The sequence below is a fragment of the Muscardinus avellanarius genome, assembly GCF_963383645.1.
Source record: "Muscardinus avellanarius genome assembly, chromosome: 15".
Lineage (NCBI taxonomy): Eukaryota > Metazoa > Chordata > Mammalia > Rodentia > Gliridae > Muscardinus > Muscardinus avellanarius.
Window position 1 is genome coordinate 26,562,649 of NC_137801.1, and position 23,704 is coordinate 26,586,352.

The window sequence follows — 23,704 nt, forward strand, 5'->3', positions numbered from 1 at the left end:
GTCTCTTAAGCCAGTGAGGCTGGTTTTGAACCAGGGCGATTCTTCTGTCTCCACCTCCCAATTACAGTGATTACAAGTGTGCGCCACCATGCCTGGCCTAATTGGATACTTTAAAACATAATGTAAGCCCCGGTATGTAATTCCAGTCCATGGGAGTCTAATACAGGCGGATCACAAGTTCAAGACTAGAGATACTCTCAGCAACCTAGTGAGGCCCTATTTCAAAAAAAATAAAAAATAAAAAGAGGTGGGAGTGTAGCTCACCCTGAGTTCAATCACCAGTATTACCACCACCACAAAAAAATAAAGAAAAATTTAAAAAAGATTTTAAAAGCACAATGTATGCATATTATTTGTTGAGTCTTTTTCAGGGACTTAAAAAAAAAATAAAATGTAACTTACAACTATGCCCTAAAGGAGATTGCGTTTCAAACTTTAATACACTTAAAGATTACTTACAGAACCAAGAAGCTGGGCATGGTGGCGCACGCTTGTAATCCCAGCACTGGAGAGACTGAGACAGGAGGAGCGCAGGTTCGAGGACACCCTCAGCTATTTAATGAGGCTCTGTTTCAAAATAAAGAATTAAAAAATAGGGCTGGGGATGTAGCTTGGAGGTAGACTGCCTCTCCATTCAATCTGTAATATTAACCCCCCCAGTGATAGGACTAAGTTAAATACAGGCTTTGATTCAGTGGGTCTGGAATGAACCTGAGATTCTGCATTTCAAGTACGTTCCAGGTGATGCCCAAGCTGGTAGTCCATGAACAATTCTTTGAGACAAAAGATCATAGAGGGCAGTATCTGAAGTCATTTAAAGGTTACTGTAATCTGGATATGATGGTGGCTGAGGAAGGAGGATTATAGGTTCAAGATCCTCTGCAACTTAGCAAGACCCTGTTTCAAAACAAAAACAATTGTAAAAAAGGGCCGGGTTGCCGGGTGTGGTGGTACACGCTCGTAATCCCTATTTCCAAATAAAAATATATAAAATGTGTCTGTGAGTGTAGCCTGGAGGTAAAAGGGTTCCATCCCCAGTACCACCAGGAAAAAAGGGCTGGGTTGTAGCTCAGAGGCCAGACGCCTCTGGGTTTAATCCACGGTACCCAAAACAGAAAAGTTTCTTATATTATGTAGCCTTAATATAATACATCTGAGTAACTAATGCTCTTTATATAAGCTCTTGTGTTGAAAGAAGGCACCCATATTTTGTAAATGAAAGTATATTATAAAAATAAATCTTATCTATTGAAAATGTTAATAATTTATTGCATAGATCATGGAGACTTACTTGGTAGCTGTGCAGAAGATGAGGCTCTCACGCCAAGTGATGAGTGCATGGATGGGATACTGGATGAATCTTTACTGGAAACCTGTCCAATTCAGTCACCATTACAAGTTTTTGCAGGAATGGGTGGATTGGCTCTTATTGCAGAAAGATTACCTATGCTCTATCCAGAAGTAATTCAACAGGTAAGACAAAGTTCTTAATCCAATACCATCTTCTCATTTTTCTTTTTTATTGTTTTTGTTTCTGTTTTTAGCTTAATTTACATTAACCCCCCCCCTTTTTTTTTTTGCAGGTCTGGAGATGGAACCCAGAGGCATTCGACCTCCGAGCTATACCCCCTGCCCTATTTTTTATTCTTTATTTTGAAACAGGGCCTCACTGAGTTGCAGAGGGCCTCACTAAAGAGCTGAGGCTGTCCGCAAACTGCGATCCTCCCGTCTCAGCCTCCCAAATGCTGGGATTACAAGCATGCGCCACTACGCCCGGCATACATTAACCCTTTAAAAGTACCCTTTTCCTTATACTCTTTGAACACTGTATAAGTGTTTCAAAGGTCAGCCTTTATAGAGCTTCATGAGAATTAATAATGGGGAAATTTTGAGCTGGGCAAGATGGCGCACGCTTGTAATCCCAGCATCAGGAGGCTGAGATAGGAGGATCGCGGTTCACGGACAGCCTCACATATTTAGTGAGGCCCTTTGCAACTCAGTGCGACCCTGTTTGAAAATTAAGACTGAAAAATAGGGCTGGGGGTGTACCTCGGAAGTAGAATGCCCCTGGGTTCCATCCCCAGTATCAAAAAAAAGAAAAGAAAAAAAATGGAGAAATGTTGAGGACAGCACATTTGTCCAACCCATCGCTGTTGCATTTATCTTGATTGCATGTTTACACTAATGTTCTCATTCTTATGCTTCTTTTAGATGTGATATTAATTATGGTTATTACTGGAAATGGAAGAGTAAAATAGTGTGAGCTGCTCCCAATACAGGCCTATTCTTTTTAACTTATATTTCCCTTTTGGGTGCTATGCCATTTCCAAGTTTAATTTTAAAAAATATGAGTTCAGCCTATTATGTTCATTAATGTTGCTGGCTTTTCGTGTTCTTAATTAATGAAGGGAGTGTGTGGTATTGAGGGTTATAAATAGCTGGGCGTGTTAGTGTCTGCCTGTGATCCTATTACTTGGAAGGCTGAGACAAAAATGATCCTCATGTGGAAACCAGCCTCAGCAACTTAGCAAGACTCTCTTTCAAAATAAACAAGCAAAGAAAAATAGGACTGGAGGTATAACTCAGAGGTAGAACATCCCTGTGTTCAATCTCCAACCAGAAAGAAAGAGAAAGAACCAGGTGTGGTAGTGCACACTTGTAATCTTAGTACTTGGGAGGCTGAAACAGGAGTATCACAGGTTCATAGCCTGCATCAGCAACGTAGGGAGGCCCTCTGCAATTCAGTTAAACCCTAATTCAAAATAAAAAATAAGCCGGGAGTGGTGGCACACACTTGTAATTCCAGTACTTGATAGGCAGAGACAAGAGATAGCAGGTTCCTGGCCAACCTCACCTACTTAGTGAGGCCTTTCACCACTTAGAGATCCTGTTTCAAAATAAAGAAATATGTATATATGTATGTATGTATGTATGTATGTATGTATGTATGTATTGAACTCAAGTAGAATGCCTCTGAGTTCAATCCCGAGAACCAAAATAAACAAAATCCATCTATATATACTTAATTACAAAGGAGAAAATATAACTTTAGAGTCACTGGATAGACAACAGCATACTTATGATGTACTTTCTGATGTTTAGACAGTTGTTTTTGTTTGTTTGTTTTGCGGCACTGGGGTTGGAACCCAAGGGCATTGCACCTCTGAGCTACACCCCCAGTCCTATTTTTTAGTCTTTTGTTTTGAAACAGGGTCTCTGCGAGTTGCAACAGGTCTCACTAAGTATCTGAGGCTCTTTGCAAGACACTATGCCCCTATCTCCGTCTCCCAAATGTGCCCCACCACGCCTGCCTTTGTTTTTGTTTGTATCTTTATTTTTTGTGTGTGGTATTGGAGCACCTGATGATTTGATGTGAAGTCTTTAATTTGAACCTGATGTTGAAACATAGCCAAACTTTTTTTTTTCTTTTTCCCATTTAGGTGAGTGCTCCAGTGGTAACATCTACCACTCAGGAAAAGCCGAAGGATAGCGATCAGTTTGAGTGGGTGACCATTGAGCAGTCGGGAGAATTAGTTTATGAAGCTCCAGAAACTATCGCAGCTGAACCTCCACCTATCAAGTCTGCAGTACAGACCATGTCTCCCATACCTGCCCATTCTTTGGCTGCTTTTGGATTGTTTCTTCGTCTTCCGGGCTATGCTGAAGTGCTCTTGAAAGAGAGGAAACATGCCCAGTGCCTTCTTCGATTGGTATTGGGAGTCACAGACGATGGAGAAGGAAGTGAGTGTTTAGCATTATTAGTAAAATTCATCAATGCATACATATGTAGGTTGGGTAAATTTACACAAATCATTACTCGTTATTACTTATTTCATAGTTAAACTATGACATTTGCTTGTTGGTAGTTCAGTTTCAAGATTAAATAAAGTAAACTCTAAAGAACTTTCATTTCTGTTTATTTAAAAAATATTTAGTGAGCCAGGCATGGTGGTGCACACTTGTAATCCCCGTACTTGGGAGTCAGGAGGATCGTGCAGGTTTGAAGCCAGCCTCAGCTACTTAGTGAGACCCTGTTTCCAAATAAAATATAAAAATAGGTCTGAAAATGTAGGCCGGAGGTGGAAAGCCTCTGGGTTCCATCCCCAGTACAAGAAAAAAAAAATTAGTGAATACATATACAACTGCTGGGTATCACTGGAGTGACTTAAACATGCAGTGAGTATTTAGGTCGATCTATTGTCCTATAGCTAATGGTCTCCAGTCCTAGCGGTAGGGAGTTACATAAATGTACAGACTTAACAAGTTATAATAAGCCTTGACTACCTGCAAGCATAGTATTGTGGAAGCTCCCAGGTATGAGGTCATTTTTTCACAGGGCAACAAAGGGTGAATGAAGCTACATAGTAATTTTTGTGGGCCTTGAGGAATAGAAGACATTTAGGTGGGAATGAGTTATTTCAGAAAGAAAAAATGTTTTGAGCAGTGTTTAGAAGTTCAAAATATAGGAGAGGAGATAAGTTAACTGATGAAAATTTGTGCAAATGGCAGTATTGACAGCTCTATTTATTCATTCTTTTTTTTTTTTTATGGTAGTGGGGGTGGAACTCAGGTGCTTTTTACCTCCGGGCTACACTCCCAGACCTATTTTATATTTTATTTGGAAACAGGGTCTCACTAAGTTGCTGAGAGCCTCACTCAGTAGCTGAGTCTGGCTTTGAACCTGTGTGATCCTCCTGTCTCAGCCTCCCCGATCCTCCTGTCTCAGCCTCCCAAGCACTGGGACTACAAGCATCCGTTACCACGCCAGACTTGCCAGCTCACTTTAAAAGGTGCTATTGGTAACAGATCATCAAAAAAAAAAAAACCTTATTAAGAACTTGAGACTTAGCCAGGCATAGTGGCGCACGCTTGCAATCCCAGCATTCGGGAAGCTGAGACCAGATGATTGTGGTTCGAGGACAGCTTCAGCTACTTAGTGAGGCCCTCTGCAACTTAGTGAGGCCCTGTTTTAAAATAAAGAATAAAAATAGGGCAGGACGTTTAGTTAGGATGTTGAATACCCCTGGGTTCCATCCCCAGACCCTCAAAAAGAGCTTGAGATTTTTTTTTGGGGGGGGGTGATACTGGAGTTCCTGGAAACCCTTCTACCTCAGGGCTACACTCCCAGACCCATTTTAAATTTTTAATTTTGAAACAGGGTCTCTTAAGCCAGTGCAGCTGGCTTCAAACCTGCAGGATCCTCCTGTCTCCGCCTCCCAAGCGTGGGGATTACAAGCGTGGGGATTACAAGCTTGATTTTATTTTGAGTAGCAGTGAAGATTTGTTAACATGTATTAAACAAAGTAACAATATGATATTTTCTCAGAGGCATTCTACCTCTGAGCTATATGCTGGTTCCTATTTTATTATTTTATTTGGAAACAGAGACTCACTAAAAGTTGCTACAGCTGGTGGTGAACCTGAGATCTTCCTGTCACAACTCTTAAGTACTGAGATGACAAATGTGTGCCACTGCACCTGGCTTACAATATGACAATTTTATTTTAAAAAGTTACCTGGGCATGGTGGCACACGCTTGTAATCCTTGCATTCGGGAAGCTGAGACCAGAGGATCGCAGTTTGCGGACAGCCTCAGCTACTTAGTGAGGCCCTTGCAACTTAGTGAGACCCGGTTTCAAAGCAAAGAATAAAAAATAGGGCAGGGGGCTGTAGCTCAGACATTGAATGCCCTGGGTTCCATCCCCAGATCTCCAAAAAAAAAAGTGTCGACGCTAATAGCAATATTTAGACTTAATATTAGAAATTATTTAATTTCTAACATTCTTAATATTTCTTAATATTAGAAAAAATTAAGAAGAGTTATGTATAAGTGGAACATATTGTAAGTGATATACATTTAGATTGTGTTTCCTGCCCTTCCCCCTCCACTTCCTCCCCCCCAAGTAGAGAGTGTCCAGGTTAATCATGTTACATTTATACTATTACACACATTCGTATGTAGCTCCTTCATTGAACAACCTCAGCTTTCTTCCTCTCCTATCCTTCCGTTCAAGCTTTGCTGAGATTTCCCCTCCATCATCTGGAATCCCTCTGGTATTACCACTCCTCCCTAGCTTGAACATATTTTGAAAAACATATGTCCCTTCTCTTTCTGTGTTTGACTAATCTCACTTAACATAATGTTCTCCAGTTCCTTCCATCTTCTTGCAAATGCTATTATATTGTTCTTCTTTATTGCTGAGTAGAATTCCATTGTGTGTATTTTCCATAATTTTGCAATCCATTCATCTGCTGATGGAGATCTAGGTTGGTTCCATATTTTGGCTATTACAAACTGTGCTGCTATGAACATGGGTATGCATATGTTAACGTAGTTCTCTGATTTCAACCCGTTTGGAAAGATACCCAGGAGTGGTATAGCCCGATCAAATGGTGGATCTATTCCCAGTTTTCTAAGGACTCTCCATACTGATTTCCACAGTGGCTGAACTACACCGCACTCCCACCAACAGTGTAAAAGAGTTTCTCTTTCCCCACATCCTGGCCAGCAAGAGTTATATGTATTATATAATAATACAGAGTAATTATAGAAAGCTGTTGTGGGTATTTCCATTGATTTGGCATTATTAGAATGAAAAGAGAAAAGGAAGGAGGAAGGAAAAGATCAGGTGATCACAGGGTAGCCTAGTAAAGTTGATTTTTATCTGGTTTATCTCTAATTGTTAACTCAATAATATTAATAAACAATATTTTTCTTCTATTTCTCTCTCTCTCTCTCTCTTTTTTTTTTTTTTTTTTTTTTTTTTTTTTTTTTTTTTTTTTTTGCGGTACTAGAGATGGAACCCAGGGGCATTCTACCTCTGAGCTATACCCCCAGCCTATTTTTTATTTTTAAGCAAGGTCTCATTAATTTTCAGAGGGCCTTACTAAGTAGCTGAAGCTGGCATTGCTTTCTTTGTATGTAAGCTTTTTTTCTAGCTGAAACATAATAGAAAAATGTATTGCAAAAAGCAGGTGATTCCATTAATTCATTATCTGTTCATGGTGCAAACACTCTCAGAGTAAGCAATTAGTTTTTACTATTGTAATCAATTTTTAATTTTAAATCTTATTTAATATTCAGATTTTAATTTGAATTCTTGTTTAATAATTTTTATATCATCTGTAGATAGTAATTATCATATGTATGAAAATGTTTGTTTGATTGGTTGAGTTTTTGTTGTTGTTGTTATTTGGGGGTTTTTTTGTTTTTGGTTTTTTTTTTTTTTTTTTTTTGGTCGATACTGGGGATGGAACCCAGGGGCATTCTACTCTAAGCTATACCCCTAGCCCTATTTTTTATGGTTTATTTTGAAACAGGGTCCCACTAAGTAGCTGAGGCTGGGTGTGAACTTAAAATTCTTCTCTCTCAGCTTCCCAAGTACTGGGATTGCAAGCAGCATGCGCCATCATGCCCAGCCTCAAGGTTTTTTTTTACACTTTGTGTATACTGTGTTTTGGAGAGCTTTTCCTAACACTATAATTAAATTTGAAAATATTACGGTTCTATCTGGTATTTAAATAGTTTTATAATAAATTGGGTAATTTTATATTACATTGACATTATTAATTTGTGACCATGTATATAGCTTCTCCTTATTGAGTTTTTAAATATTTTTTATCTTGAGTCCTCTTCTCTTCTCTATCTAGGTCATATTCTGCAATCTCCATCAGCCAATGTGCTCCCAACTCTTCCTTTCCACGTCCTTCGTAGCTTGTTCAGCACTACACCCTTGACAACTGATGATGGCGTGCTTCTAAGGAGGATGGCACTAGAAATTGGAGCACTACACCTCATTCTTGTCTGTCTGTCTGCTCTGAGCCACCATGCCCCACGAGTTCCTAACTCAAGCCTCAATCAAACAGAGGTAGGTTTAATTTTAATTATTCGGAGAGACTTGGGTGTTCCTTTCAGTACCTAAAGTAAAAGATATTTTAAAAACTATAATTGTAGGCTTTTTCAGAAAAATGACAAGTTAACACATCTATTTGAAAATTAAAAGATTTAAGAGCTTAATAAGCTTTCCCTTTTGCCAAGATATTCAAATTTATGCTATAATCTTTTTCCTTTTTTCCTCCTAAACTTTTAGGGAATCATTATTGAATGGTAGGTGCTGTCCAATGTAGTAGTAAGACAAGAAAAAGAAATTGGGAGGGAGCTCATTGTTTTCAGATGATCATGTTTAGATTAAGTCATTAATTACTCAAAAGTGATTGATGGCTCAACTAAATTTAATAAGGATTTTTTTTTTATGTGTAGGATCAATAAATGAGCTTTTTAAAGATTTTTTAGAATGGCATCAAACATAGAAAATAAGAGTAAAAAATATTTAAAAACTATAAAATATATGAAACACTTTGAAAAAATACTTTAAAACTTTTTTGGGGGGGGGGACTGGAACCCAGAAGCATTCTTTTTTTTTTTTTTGTGGGTCTGGGGATGGAACCCAGGGGCATTCGACCTCTGAGCTACAGCCCCTGCCCTATTTTTTATTCTTTACTTTGAAACCAGGTCTCACTGAGTTGCAGAAGGCCTCACTAAATAGCTGAGGCTGTCCGCGAACCATGATCCTCCAGTGTCAGCCTCCTGAATGCTGGGATTACAAGCGTGCGCCACCACGCCTGGCTTGAAGCATTCTTTTATTATTTTTTTTATTTGTTTTTTATTTTTTTATGGTGCTGGGGATGGAACCCAGAGGATTTCTACCTTCAGGCTCCCAGACCTATTTTGTATTTTATTTGGAAACTAAGTTGTTGAGAGCCTCACTAAGTAGCTGAGGCTGGTTTTGAACCTGTGCAATCCTCCTGTCTCAGCCTCCCAAGTACTGGTATTACAAGCTTGCGCCACAGTGCCTGGTTTTTGTTGTATTTCTGAGGTAGGCTCACAGCCTGAGCTTGTATTAAACTCCTGGGCTCAAGTGAGCCTCCCACAGGCTGGATTGGATGTGTGTCACTTTGCCCTGCTTAATACATTACTTTTATTTTTTAATAAATAGCTATTTTTAATCATTGACATCGTTTATTCTAGTAAATGTTTCTACAGTAATGGAACTTAATGACATAACAGCTTATCTTATGTGAAAGAGGGAATTCCTCAACCATATATTCACATACTGTACATATCATCTTATGGAAATATTATTTCAGTATGTTTATTCTTAGAAAATATTTCAGTAAAAAGAAATACACAATTGATTTTGCTTGTGTGTTTCTGTTGGAATTTAATTGTAGAGCCAGGCATGGTGGCACATACCTGTTATCCTACTACTTGGCAGGGTGAGACAGGAGGATCGCAGGTTCACAATCAGCCTCAATTTAGAGAGTCTTTGTTTTAAAATAAAGAATAGAAAGTAGGGCTAGGAGTGTAGCTCAGATGTATAATGCCCCCTGGGTTCAATCCTTGGTACCACAAAAAGAAAAAAGAAAGAAAAAATTTAATTGTAAATGTCGAGGATATATATAAGATGTCAAATTTAATGAAAATTCTAGCCGGGCATGGTGGTGCATGCTTGTAATCCCAGCATTTGGGAGGATGAGACAGGAGGATCGTGGTTCAAGAACAGCCTCAGCTACTTAGTGAAGCTCTTTAATGTCTTTCTTGCTCAGAATGTAAAGTAAAATTATCTCAAATATTTAAAATGAGGATAAAGCCGGGTGTGGTGGCGCACACTTGTAATCCCAGCACTCGGGAGGCTGAGACCAGAGGATCGCGGTTCATGAACAGCCTCAGCTACTTAGTGAGGCCTCTGCAACTTAGTGAAACCCTGCTTCAAAATAAAGAATAAAATAGGGCAGGGGGTATAGCTCAGAGGTCACATGCTCTTGGGTTTCATCCCCAGACCAACGAAAGGAAGGAAGGAAGGGAGGAAGGAAGGAAGGAGGGAAGACATTAAGAACTGCTGTGTAAATTCAAGCAGATTTTCTTATTATGATTGAGAATATTTTTTTTATTTTTTTTTACTGGTGCATTGTAGTCGTACAAGATGCTAGTAGAGGCATACATGCACACATCACCAACTAGCCATTACCCAATTCCCACCTTATTCCTTCCTTCCTCCCTCCTTCTTTTGTTTGGCTTAGCAATTGACTTTGACATGTTTGTACATCCTGTACATTAGGGAATCCCCCCGCCCCCCCGTCCCATTCCCCTCAATTGGTCACCTCATTTGCTCATTTATAGTTTCTCCTCCTTCATCTCGAGTTTATACTCTGACCCATTTTTCCCTAGCTTCTGCTTATTAGGGGGAACATCCAGTTTCTTATTTTTTGTGACTCACTTAGCATAATTTTCTCCAGTTCAGTCCATTTCCCTGTAAATGACGTAACTATATTTTTCTTTATGAGTAAAATTTTATTGAGTACATAGCCCATAGTTGTGTAATCCATTCATCTGTTGATGGACAACTTGGCTGGTTCCATAGTTTGGCAATGGTGAATTGTGCAGCTATGAACATAGATACGGATACATTAGTTTGGTAGTTTGGTTTCCATTTTGGGGGGTAGATACCCAGAAGTGGTATTTGGTATTACTGGATCATATGATAAATTCGTTCCCATATTTCTGAGGATCCTTCATGCTGTTTTTCAGAGTGGTTGCACTAATTTTCAATCCTACCAATAATGCATTAGAGTTTATTAGCCATTTGAATTTCTTTTTTTGTGAAGTGTCTATTTAGTTCACTTGCCATTTTTTTTATTGGGTTATTCATTTTCTTTCTTTTGTGTGTGTGTGTGATACTGAGGGTGGAACACAGGGGGTTTTCTACCTCCAGGCTCTCCTCCCAGACCTATTTTATTTATACTTTATTTGGAAACAGGGTCCCACTAAGTTGCTGAGAGCCTCACTAAGTAGCTGAGAATGGCTTCTGGCTTCCAACCTATGCGATCCTCCTGTCTCAGCCTCCCAAGTGCTGGGATTACAAGATGTGCTGCCATGCCCAGCTGGATTATTCATTTTCTTTGTGCTGAGTTTATTGAGTTCTCTGACTTTTAAATTATACTACTAAAAAAGAGAGCCTGACATGGTGGCACACGCTTGTAATCCCCACTTTTGGGAGGCTGAGACTGGAGGATCCTGGTTCAGAAGACAGTCGCAGATACTCAGTGAGGCCCTTTGGAACTCAGTGAGACCCTGTTTCAACATAAAGAATAAAAGAGCTGGGCGTGGTGGTGCACACTTGTAATCCCAGTGCTTTGGAGGCTGAGACAGGAGGATCACACAGATTTGAAGCCAACCTCAGCTACTTAGTGAGGCTCTCAGCAACTTAATGAAACCCTGTTTCCAAATAAAATATAAAAAATGGGTCTGGGATTATAGCCCAGAGGTAGAAGAGCCTCTGGGTTTTACCCCCAGTACCACAAAAAAATAAAAACAGCTGGGCATGGTGGTGCACGCTTGTGATCCCGGCGCTTGGGAGGCGGAGACAGGAGGATCGTGCAGGTTTGAAGCCAGCCGGAAGGAAGGAAGGAAGGAAAGAAAGAAGGAAAGAAAGAAAGAAAGAATCGGGCTGGGCTTGTAGCTCGGAGGTAGAGTACCCCTGGATTCTAGCTCCAGACTGTCCCCCCCAAAAAATTATACTACAAAGCAGTAGTAATAAAAACAGCATGGTACTGGCACAAAAACAGATACATAGACAAATGGAGCAGAATAGAAGACTGCGAAACAAATCCGCATACTTACAGCCAAGATTTTTTACTAAGGAACCAAAAACATACACTGATAAAAAGATAGCCTGTTCACCAAATGGTGTTTTCAAAATTAAACCACATGAAGAAAAATGGAAATAAACTCCACTTTCTCACCCTGCACAAGAGTCAATTCAAGATGGATCAAAGACCTTCTGAGAATTAAACCAGAGATCTTGAGGCTCCTTGAGGGAATAGGTCCAACACTACAGTCCAGAGGCACAAGCAAAAACTTTCTCAACAAGACCCCGAAGGCACAAGAAACTAAAAGGTGAATCAGTACATTGGGATTGCATTAAACTGAAAGCTTCTGTACAGCAAGGGAAACTATCAAGAACTTTAACAGAATGGGAGAAAAATTTTGCCTCCTACTCCTCCGATAGAAGACTAATCTAGAATATACAGAGAACTCAAGAAACTCAGCACTATGAAAATATTGCTTTGACGCAGTTCTTCTGATACAGTCTTGTACTATTTATCCTAAAAGGATCAGGCTCACATTTCTTTTCACTTTCTGTTTTCTCTATTCGATTTTGAGTACTGTGATTACATGTTTGCACCACCACACCCAGCTCCTGATAGGTTTTTATTGTTTTTTAGTGGTGCTGAGAATTGAACCCCCGGACAGTCTACCTCAGAGCTACACATACCTCAGCCCTTTTTATTTATGTTTATTTTCAATTTTTTAAGTACTGAGGATTGAATCTGGGAAATTCTGCCTCATTTATTTTGAGACAGGATTTTACTCAGTTGTGGAGGTCCTTGCTAAATTGCTGGCTGTGAACCTGCGATCCTCCTGTCTCAGCCCCCCAAGTAGGATTATAGGTGTGTATCACCATGTCTAGCTTTTGTTTTATATCAAAGAAGATCTCACTAAATTGCTGAGGTTTGCCTGGAACCTATGATCCTTCTGTCTCAGCCTTCCAAATAATAGAATTACAGGCATATGCCACCGCACCCACCTCCTGATAGCTTTTAAAATTTTGCTACTCTTAAGTATAAACAATTGCTCTCTATCCTTTCTCATATTCCCTGGCACATGCCAGTTTGTATTCTGCCTCTATGCATTTATCTGTAATGGATATTTTATATAAATTGAATCATACAGTGTTTCACACCTAGCATAAGGTGTTTTTGGGGTTTTTGTTTGTTTGTTTGTTTGTTTGTTTGTTTGGTAGTACTGGGGATTGAACCCAGGGGCATTCTACCTCCAAGCTACATCTCCATCTCTATTTTTTTATTCTTTATTTCTGGAACAGGGTCTTGCTAAGTTGTGGAGGGCCTCCCAGTAGCTGAGGCTGACTGTGAACCTGCGATCTTCCTATCACAGCCTCCCAAGTACTGGGATTACAAGCGTGTGCCACCATGCCCAGCTGGCATAAGGTTTTCAAGGTTTTTGCACGTAGCGTGCATTAGTACCTTGTTCCCTTTTATAGCTAATAGTATTTCTTAGTATTATTTATCTGTTTTCCCACTGGACATATATACTATTACAAATAATTTTGCTATGAACATATGTGCCATATGTCTTTGTTTTAGACCAGTTTTCATTTGGTGTGGGCAGAGGACATACCTGAGTCAATAATTCAATATTTAATTTTTTGATGAGCTGCTAAACTATTCTTAGTTGCTGAACTGTTTTCCATTGCCAGTAGTAAGTATTTTCTGAATAATAAAACCACATCCTAATAAAATTTTACTTTTTGCCCTTAGCCTCAGGTGTCAAGCTCCCATAACCCTACATCAACAGAAGAGCAGCAGCTTTATTGGGCCAAAGGAACTGGCTTTGGAACAGGTTCTACAGCTTCCGGGTGGGATGTGGAACAAGCCTTAACTAAACAAAGACTGGAAGAGGAACATGTAACCTGTCTTCTGCAGGTATTATTTGTAAAGACCATATTGAACCTAGAGGCATTCTACCTTCAATCTACACCCCCAGCCCAATTTTACTTCTTATTTGGAAAAGGGGTCTCGCGAGGTTGATTCGAAGCTCACTACTTGCTGAGACTGTCCTCAAACCACAATCCTCTTGTCTCAGTCTCCCAAATGCTGGTATTACAAGTGTGTGCCACCACACCCGGCTTAGATTTCTACCCTCTAATCATTTTCTCCTCTTAATTTGTTTTATCTGGACTTTTTTTTTTTTTTTTTTTTTTTTTTTTTTGTACTAGGGATGGAACCCATGGGCCTTCTACCTCTGGACTACACTCCCAGACCTATTTTATGTTTTTATTTGGAAACAGGGTCCCACTAAGGTGCTAAGAGCCTCACTAAGTAACTAAGGCTGGCTTTGTATCCTCACAATCCTTCTGTCTCAGCCTCCCAAGCGCGGGGATTACAAGAATGCACCACCATCCCCGACTTGGACTCTTGTATTAAAAGTTAATTTTTGCCATGAGTGGTGGCGCACGCTTGTTAATCTCAGTACCTGGGAAGCCTAGACAAGAGGATCAAAGGTTGTAGCCCAGCCTCAGCAACTTAGACCCTGTTTCAAAATAAAAGAGTAAAATAGGACTGATGATAGAGCTCAGAGGTAGAATGCTCCTGAATTCCATCTCCAGTGCCACATACACACATACAAAAAAAAATTAATTGTTTGTTTTTGCTGGGGAATGTACTCGTGGCTTTGTGCTTGCTCTGCCACTGAACTACATTCCCAAAACCCTTAAATTTAAATTTCCAAAATTTTCTGTAATGTTTCTAGAATCACACAAATTGAACTAGTACAGAAGGCCTTTATAGAACAGAAAGATTGGAAGACATACTAAAAAAATAGTTTTAGGTCCTTCATCAAGTTGTTAAGAGTTGCTTTCTGCAATTCTAGGATAACACTTGAGCTGAATCTATTCAATAAAGTATTAAAAGTAGTGTCAGAGTCAGTACTATGTTTTTCAGTTTTTCCTTAAGTCAAATGGTGCACCATTCTTTATAAGCAACACTATCACAAGGCAAAACAGATCCTTCTCTTTTGAAAATTTAAACAGAAAATGTCTTCTTTTTAAAACATATAGTGTGAGACGTTGAGTAAAAATATATACTCTCTGAATATTTGGAATGAATGTTTAACAAAATATAAGCCTTTGAAGTATGTGAAAGTAAAATCCAGTGTAATTTCAATAACTGTAATTGTTAGGTCCTTGCAAGTTACATAAATCCCGTGAGTGGTGCTGTAAATGGAGAGGCCCAGCCATGTCATGAGAGCAGAGGACACAACAGCCACGCGCTGCCTTCTGTGCTCCTGGAACTTCTCAGTCAGTCCTGCCTCGTGCCAGCCATGTCGTCTTACCTACGAAATGACTCGGGTAAAGCACTTGTGATTATCCCTTTGAAATATCTTTGTGGGTGAACACTTCTTTTTTCATCAGCACTGTAAAAAGAATAAGGGTTTTTTGTTGTCAGTATTTTGTTTGTTTTCTTGGTTTTTTTGTTTGTTTGTTTTTTGTGGTAGTGGGGGTGGAACCCAAAAGCTTTTCTACCTCTGGGCTAGACTCCCAGCCCTATTTTATAATTTTTTGGAAACAGGGTCTCACTGAGTTGCAAAAGGTCTCACTAAGAAACCGAGGCTGTGTGCGAACCGCGATCCTCCTGTCTCAGCCTCACAAGCACTGGGATTACAAGTGTGCGCCACCACGCCTGGCTCAAAAAGAATAAGGTTTAATTGATACTGCCAATGAATTTCTTAAAAATTATTCTAAAAAGCTGGGCATGGTGGTTCACGCTTGTAATCCCAGCATTCGAAAGGCTGAGACTGGAGGATCACAGCTTGCGGACAGCCTCAGCTACTCAGTGAGACCCTCTAACTTAGTGAGACCCTGTTTTAAAAATAAAAGGAATAAAAAATAGGGCTGGGGATGTAACTCGGAGGTAGAATATGCCTGGGTGCCACCCCCTGAACCACACACACAAAAAAAATTACTCTGAAAATGTTCAGCTTTAGTGCCCTTAGTTTAGTACTGTCTTCTATAGGATGGAATAAAAGTTATGATTCCTTTATTTTTACCTGTGAAAGTACATTTCTTTCTTTTATTAACGTGTAACCGGTTACCAGGCATGGTGGTGCATGCTTATAATCCCAGTACTTGAGAGACTGAGACTGGAAGATCAGAGATGGAGGCCAGCTTCGGCAGTTGAGCAAGGTTCTCAGCAGCCTCGGGAGAACCAGATTCCAAATAAGAAATGAAATCAGGCTGTGCGTATAGCTTGGGTGCAATATCTAGTAGCACCTCCCCCAGAAATATCAACCCTATAACAGAGAATAACAAAACGAAGGCGCATGGCTTCATGGCAGTATTCTATCTACATATCAAACTATACAGTTATAGATAATAGTTATTTCTCTCTCTCTCTCTTTTTTTTTTTCTTCTTTTTCTTTTTTGCATTACTGGGAATGGAACCCAGGGGCATTCTGCCTTCAAGCTACACCCCCAGCCCTATTTTTTATTCTTAATTTTGAAATAGGGTCTCACTGAGTTGTAAAGTGCCTCACAAAGTAGCTGAGGCTGGCTGCGAACCGCAATCCTCCTGTCTCAGCCTCCCAAATGCTGGAATTACAAGCGTGCGCTGCCACATCTCGCTGACAATAGTTATTTCTGAAGAAAGGCACATAAATCTTTTAGTCCCCAAGCACTTGATGATAAAGAACGAGGTGGGGAGGTGAAAAGGTAGGACTGATGGTAGAAACAGTTCAAGTGATCAGATTATTCCTTTTTATTTTAAAGTAGATGACAAGGCCAGGCATGGTGGTGCACACTTATAATCCCAGTGCTTGGGAGGCTGAGACAGGAGGATTGCACAGGTACCAGCTATTTAGTGAGACCCTGTTTCCAAATAAAATATAAAAATAGGTCTGGGGTATTGCCTGGAGGTAGAAAAGCCCCTGGGTTCCACCCCCAGTTCCAAAATAAATGAGTAAATAAATACATAAATAAGTATAGTTTTTTGTTTGTTTCTTTGTTTGTTTGTTTGTTTTGGTTAAATAAAACACTATAGAGCTGGATGTGGTGGCACACACTTGTAATCCCAACATTTGGGAGGCTGAAACTGGAGGATCGTGGTTTGCGGTCAGCCATAGCTACTTAGTGAGGCCCTCTGCAACTTAGTGAGACCCTTTTTCAAAATAAAGAATAAGCCAGGCGTGGTGGCGCACACTTGTAATCCCCGCACTTGGGAGGCAGAGACAGGAGGATCGCGCAGGTTCGAAGCCAGCCACGCGCGCTGGCTTAGGAGACCCAGTTTCCAAATAAAAAATGTAAAAATAGGTCTGGGAGTGTAGCCCGGAGGTAGAAGGGCTTCCAGGAACCTCAGTACCACCAAAAAAAAAAAAAGAATAAAGAATAAAAACTAGAGCTCAGAGTGTAGTTTGGAGGTAGAATGCCCCTGGGTTCAATCCCCAGTACAAAAAGTAAAGAAAATAAAAGGGCTAGGGATATAACTAGGATATAGACTGCCCCTAAGTTGAGTTGTTACTACCAAAAAACAAAAGTAAAAATTAAAAGTAAACTCAACATCAAGAAACCAAGTAACCTAATTATGAAATGGGCAGTTTGAACTGAATAGACACTTCTCAAAGAAGAAATACAAATGGCCAGCATGTTAGATGTTGAGTATGTCTCTATATAAAAATAATGTCCCTTATTGAGAATGTCACTCATGTCCTAAAGCATGGCTATTTTTTTTAAGATTTTATTCATTTTGGATTGGATTTACAATTATGATTAATATCTTTTCCAGTGCATTATACACCTGATTACTTATTACATAAAACTAACAGCATTTGCTGGCCATGGTGGTGCATACTTGTAATCCCACTACCGGAGACTGAGACAGGAGGATCACAGGTTGAAAAACAGCCTTGGCAAATAGTGAGACTCTCATCAACCCAGTGAGACCCTGTTCCAAAATAAAAATAAGTAGGGATTACAGTTCAAATAGGGATGTAGCTCAGAGGTAGAACACCCTTGGGTTCAGTCCCAAGTACTACACACACACACACACACACACACTTTTTTTTTTTTTTTTTTTTTTTTTTTTGCTGGTCTGGGGGTGGAACCCAGGGGGCATTCGATCTCTAAGCTACACCCCCTGCCCTATTTTGTATTCTTTATTTTTAAACAGGGTCTCACTAAGTTGCGGAGGGCCTCACTAAGTAGCTGAGGCTGTCCACAAACTACAATCCTCCGGTCTCAGCCTCCTGAATGCTGGGATTACACACATGTGCACCACACTGGCTCACAATTTTTTAATAGTATTTATACATGTTAACTTTGCATTCACAAACTTCAGACTTTTGTCTTTGTTCTAATAACTATTTCTGTGGGATCTCTTTATTTTTCAATAGAGTATAGCTAGTGCAACCAGGGAACTGAATTTTTAGGGCTGCTTTTGTTTTTATATTTTCAGTAAGTTTCAGTGGTCATGTGTGACAGTGAGGAAGAGTCAAGGAGAGGGATAAAGCTCTGTAGTTGGGTGGATTTCAGTGTTGATCTACTTTCATCAGCAACTTGTGCAGCTCACTAAATGTTAGTTTCTCACACAATCCTGACAGTAATGCCTACTATTTAAAATAACACATTCACAGTAGTGCTTGTGTAGAAAAAGAATTAGAAGTATTCATACCAAAGTGATTTACTTTATGAAGACTAGGAAAAAATACTTTTGTCAGACTAATCAGTGGGAGATGGTATTCATGTATATGCAATTACTTTTTAGCAATTCACCATTTTCCTTGTATTCTTAGGTAGTTCCCCATGCATTAGAAAAGTAGCATTTCAGCCCGGCTTGGTGGTGCATGCTTGTAATCCCAGTACTTGGGAGGGTAAGACAGGAGGATCTGGGTTCTTGGCTAGCCTCACCTACCTTAGTGAGGTCCTCTGCAACTTAATGAGACCCTGTTTCAAAATAAAGAATAAAATAGGACTGGGGATGTCCCTTGGTTCTATCTCTGGTACCACAAAAAAGAAAAAAAAATTTTTTTTTTTTACATAAATACCATCTGTGTGTACTTTTTGCAAGTAATCCCACTGAAGTGTTGGTGTGGGAGATTTTTGTTTTGTTTTTGTGGTACTGGGGATGGAACCCAGGGGCCTTCTACCCTCTGGGCTACACTCCCAATGCTGGACATGGCCAGACACATGCCGCTGTACCAGGCCTATTTTATATTTTTATTTGGAAACAGGGTCTCACTCTGTTGCTGAGAGCCTCACTAAGTAGCTGAGGCTAGTTTCAAACCTGCGTGATTCTCCTGTCTCAGCCTCCCAAGTACTGGGATTACAAGCTTGAGCCACCACGCCTGGCTGTTGTGGGAGATATTTGTACCTTACCTTTTCAAATGTTACATAGGGCAGAATCATTTGAATATGATACTGTTTGGTTATTTCAGTACTGAAAATATTACCAATCAGACATCCTTGTCTGTAGAGAACATAGTAGCATGTGATATTGTTGAGTCATGGAACAATGGTATTTTTAATTTTAATAGGTAATTCCAAATTCTACCAAATTATTTGCACTTCAGTTTTATCTATGTCTCTAGCTTTCACACCTCACTAAATTGCTGAAGCTGGCCTCTCAAACCCACGATACTCCTATTTCAACCTCCATGTACTGGGATTGTAGGCATATACCACCTTGCCCAGCTTTCAGAGTATTATTTTTGTTTTATGTTTGTTGATTAGTAGCTTTCCAGTTTAATTTGAATTTTTGTGAATAAAGTACTGTCATACTATGAAGTTATAGCAGATAGACTGTTGTAACATTAGGAGATGGGCTGGGAAAGGGGCTTTAATACAAACGCAAGTATATGTAGAAATTTTATTCCTGGTAAATAGGAAATACCCTCTCCTCTGCATCGTTCCTTGAAGGCATAAATGAAGGCCTACTTCTCCCTCACTTTTAACATCACCTTTGGAAACAGGGTTTTGTGGGCTGCTGAGAGCCTTGCTGTGTTGCTGAGGTCCTCCCCAAGCCAGCGAGCCTCCCGTGTCGGCCTAAGTTCTGGGATTACAGGTGCCTGCGCCTGGCTTGCTGAAGACTTGTATGTTGCGTGTGTTCTCACTTTGCACTTCCCGCTCTCTTCCTCCAAGTGCTGGACATGGCAAGACACGTGCCGCTGTACCGGGCTCTGCTGGAGTTGCTCCGGGCCATCGCCTCTTGTGCGACCATGGTGCCGCTGCTGTTGCCTCTTTCTCCAGAGAATGGTGAAGAGGAAGAAGAGCAGTCTGAGTGTCAGACTTCCGTTGGTACATTACTGGCCAAAATGAAGACCTGTGTTGATACCTATACCAACCGTTTAAGGTACTAAACTGTGTTTGTTTCTCTCGACCTTGCCTCTAACAGTATTTTTTAAATAGCTCTGTGGCATTTTTGGCTTTTTTTTTTTAATGGCATATATTGTGAGCACATACGACCTTAAGTAATATATTAATGAATACATAAAGAAAAAGTGCTTATATCCTACACTTAGATATGTTTCTGCACAGTGGCTTATCATATATCTCCCTGTGTGATTTTATAGATGTGGATAATGGAGTTTTCTTTAATGCTTTCACACTGTCGTACCGATTACACAAGTAGCTGCTGATCCTCACTGAGTACTGATGCAGTCACATTTCAGTCGGTAAATGCTCAGTGCTGACACCGTCTTAATACTCTTATTTCTCCGTTGCATGTAGTTGGTGTATTTTACTTCATTTATTGGTGAATACTTGGGTATTTTTCTATTTCTAATAACTGCATATATACGTCTTTTGGGTCTTATAGAAAGTTCTGCAGGGTAGATTCTTAGAGGCAGAATTGTTGAGCTTGGTATGATGGCGTATATCTATAATCCCAGTACTTGGGAGGCTGAGATAAGAGAATCTCAGATTTGAGGACAGCCTTAGGAACTTGGTAAAAGGGCCTCTGCAACTGAGTGAGACCCTGTTTCAAAATAAATAAAAAGGCTGAGGGTACAGTAGAGAGGTAGCATGCCTTGGGCTTATATCCCCAGTACCACACAAAGAAAAGACGAAAGAAAATTTGCTGGATTTATGGGCTACACCTATTTTTTCTTTCTTTCTTTCTTTTTTTTCGGGGTTTTTTTTGTTTGTTTGTTTGTTTGTTTTTTGCTGGTCTAAGGGTGAAACCCAGTGCATTCTACCTCCAAGCTACAGCCCCTGCCCTATTTTTTATTCTTTATTTTGAAACCGGGTCTCACTGAGTTGCAGAGGGCCTCACTAAGTAGCTGAGGTTGTCTGCGAACCATGATCTTCCTGTCTCAGCCTCCCAAATGCTGGAATTATAAGCGTGCGCCACCACGCCCGGCAATACCTATTTAATGTTTTATACATGCTATAATTCATAGTATAACCTTTCTTAGAAGCCAGGAGAAGTCAGTGTTTGTTTTTCATAGTTATAATGAAGTTGTTTATCTTTATAAAACAAATTGAGTTCTCAAATTATTTTTGGTTTAAGTTTGTACCTTAGTAGATTAACATACATTGTATTATCAAACTGTGTTTGTTTTGGGTTTTTTTTTTTTTTTTTTTGTCCAGGCATGGTGGTTGTATACCTATAATCTCAATACTTGTAAGGCTGAGACAGGGTGATTTGTTTTTTTGTTTTGTTTTGTTTTGTTTTGTTTGTGTGTGATACTGAGGGTAGAACTCGGGCATTCTACCTCTGAGCTACACCCCAACCCTATTTTTTATTCTCTATTTTGAAACAGGGTCTCACTGAATTGCAAAGGGCCTCACTAAGTAGCTGAGGCTGTCTACAAACTGCGATCCTCCTGTCTCGGCCTCCCAAATGCTGGGATTACAAGCATGTGCCACCACGCCTAGCTTGAGACAGGAATTTTGATGCCAGACTCAGCAACTTAGCAAGACAGTCCGCAACCTAGAAAGATCCTGTTTCAACACAAAATATAAAAAGGGCAAGTGTGTAAAACAGAGGTAGAATACCCCTGAGTTCAATCCCCAGCAACACTTGCAACATTTAGTTACTCAGGGCCTTGAGCATGCTAGGCAAATGCTTTACCACTAAGTTCTTCCCCCCTACCCCACTTTGCCCCCTATAGTATTTTGGTGGTACTGGGGTTTCTGGAATCCCTTCTACCTCCGGGCTATGCTCCCAAACCTATTTTATATATTTTTTTAAATTTGGAAACAGGGTCTCTTAAGCCAGCACGGCTATCTTTGAACCTGCGCGATCCTCCTGTCTCCGCCTCCCAAGCGTAGGGATTACAAGTGTGCGCCACCACACCCGGCATAACTATTTATTTTTTAATTTGATTTTTATTACTGGATATTGAACCTTGGGCATTCTGCCTCCGAGCTACACCCTCAGCACTATATTTTATTCATTTTGTTTTTTGTTTGTTTATTTGTCTTCCTTTTTGTTTTTTGGTTTTTGTGGTACTGAGGATGGAACTCAGGGGCTTTTCTACCTCCGGGCTATACTCCCAGACCTATTTTTTATACTTTATTTGGAAACAGGGTCTCACTAAGTTGCTGAGAGCCTCACTAAGTAGCTGAGGCTGGCTTAGAACCTATGCAACCCTCTTGCCTCAGCCTCCCAAGCGCTGGGATTACAAGCCTGTGCCACCACACCCGGCTCGTTGTTGTTTTTGCTGTACTGGGAATGGGACCCAGGGTTACTCTACCTCCAAGATACACCCCCAGCCCTATTTTTTATTTTTTTATTTTGAAACAGGCTCTCACTGAGTTGTAAAGGGCCTCACTATGCTGAAGCTGGCAGCGAATCTGGGATCCTCCTGTCTCAGCCTCCCAAGTACTGGGATTATAAGTGTGCACCACCATGCCTGGCTATTCTTTATTTTGATGGGATCTTACTAAGTTGTGAAGGCCTCACTAAATAGCTGAGGCTGGCTGCAAAACTATAAGCCAAGTCCTGGGATTGTGCCACAATGCCCAACTACCCCCTAGCCTTTTTTTTTTTTTTTTTTTTCTTCCTTGCAATACTGGGGATAGAACCCCAGGAGCATTCTACCTCCGAGATACACCTCCAGCCCTATTTTTTATTCTTTATTTTGAAACAGGATCTCACTGAGCTGCATAGGGCCTCACTAAGTAGTAGCTGAGGCTGCCTGCAGACTGCGATCCTCCTGTCTCAGCCTCCCAAATGCTGGGATTGCAAGCGTGCGCCACCATACCAGCCCTTTTTAATTTGAAATTATCTCACTGAGTTGCTGAGGCTGGCCTTAAACCTTCTCAACCTTTCAAGTCCTGGGATTTAAGTGTGGGACACTATGCCTGGCTTTCATTTTTTAAATTTTTACTTTTTTAAAAACAAGTCTAAGTTGCTGAGAGTCTCACTAAATTGCTTAAGATTAACTTCCAATTTGGTGTCCTCCTGTCTCAGCCTCCCAAGCACTGGGATCACAGGCATGCACTGTCATACCTGGCTAGTTTGCACCTTTTTTCGTTTTTGAAACAGGGTCTCACTCAGTTGCCTAGGATGATCTCAAACTTGCAGTCCTTCTGCCTCAGGTTCCCAAGTACCTGTGATTACATGCATGCACCAGTGTACTTGAAAACTGTTTTTAAATAACCTAGAAAAAGCTATTTCTTTTTTTGGTACTTTATTTCTTTTTTTGGTACTGCAGTTTGAACCCAGGTGGCATTATAGCTTTGAGGGTGTTTGTACTGCTAGTAGATGTTTGTTCTTTTGTCTATGGTCCTTTGAGTCAGTTTATGTTCACAACTTAAAACAGCACATGTTGAATGATTGGCAGAGAGAACTGGATACTAGAGAAAAAGATTTTGTCAGGGTTTATCTTTGAGGGAAAATCAGTTTATCAGATCATTCTGTCATAATTGGCTTAATTTGCTACCATCACTTTAGAAACTAATGAATCAGTGCTTGGCATAAGAGTCATCGATGAGGGAAGAAAATAAAAGGACCACCTGATAGAGAAATGAACTACTGGTTCTGCCAGGCACGGTGGTTCGCATGTGTAGTTCTAGCCGAAACAGGAAGATTGCTTGAGATCAGTGTGAACACTGTAGTGATACCTCATCTC

General features: G+C 40.2%; 1 protein-coding gene across 4 annotated transcripts in view; it reads left to right on the forward strand.

Moving 5' to 3' along the window:
• The window catches only part of BIRC6 (baculoviral IAP repeat containing 6), a gene marked incomplete at both ends in the record, with an annotated part of 235,428 nt that overhangs the window by 183,618 nt on the left and 28,106 nt on the right, over positions 1-23,704 (forward strand). For all 4 annotated transcript variants that reach the window (XM_080711761.1, XM_080711762.1, XM_080711763.1 and 1 more), the window contains 6 exons: positions 1,277-1,473; positions 3,441-3,741; positions 7,651-7,868; positions 13,399-13,563; positions 14,819-14,987; positions 19,767-19,977. In XM_080711761.1, coding sequence (XP_080567887.1) covers positions 1,277-1,473; positions 3,441-3,741; positions 7,651-7,868; positions 13,399-13,563; positions 14,819-14,987; positions 19,767-19,977 — 1,261 coding nt within the window. The remainder of the gene's footprint in view (positions 1-1,276; positions 1,474-3,440; positions 3,742-7,650; positions 7,869-13,398; positions 13,564-14,818; positions 14,988-19,766; positions 19,978-23,704) is intronic.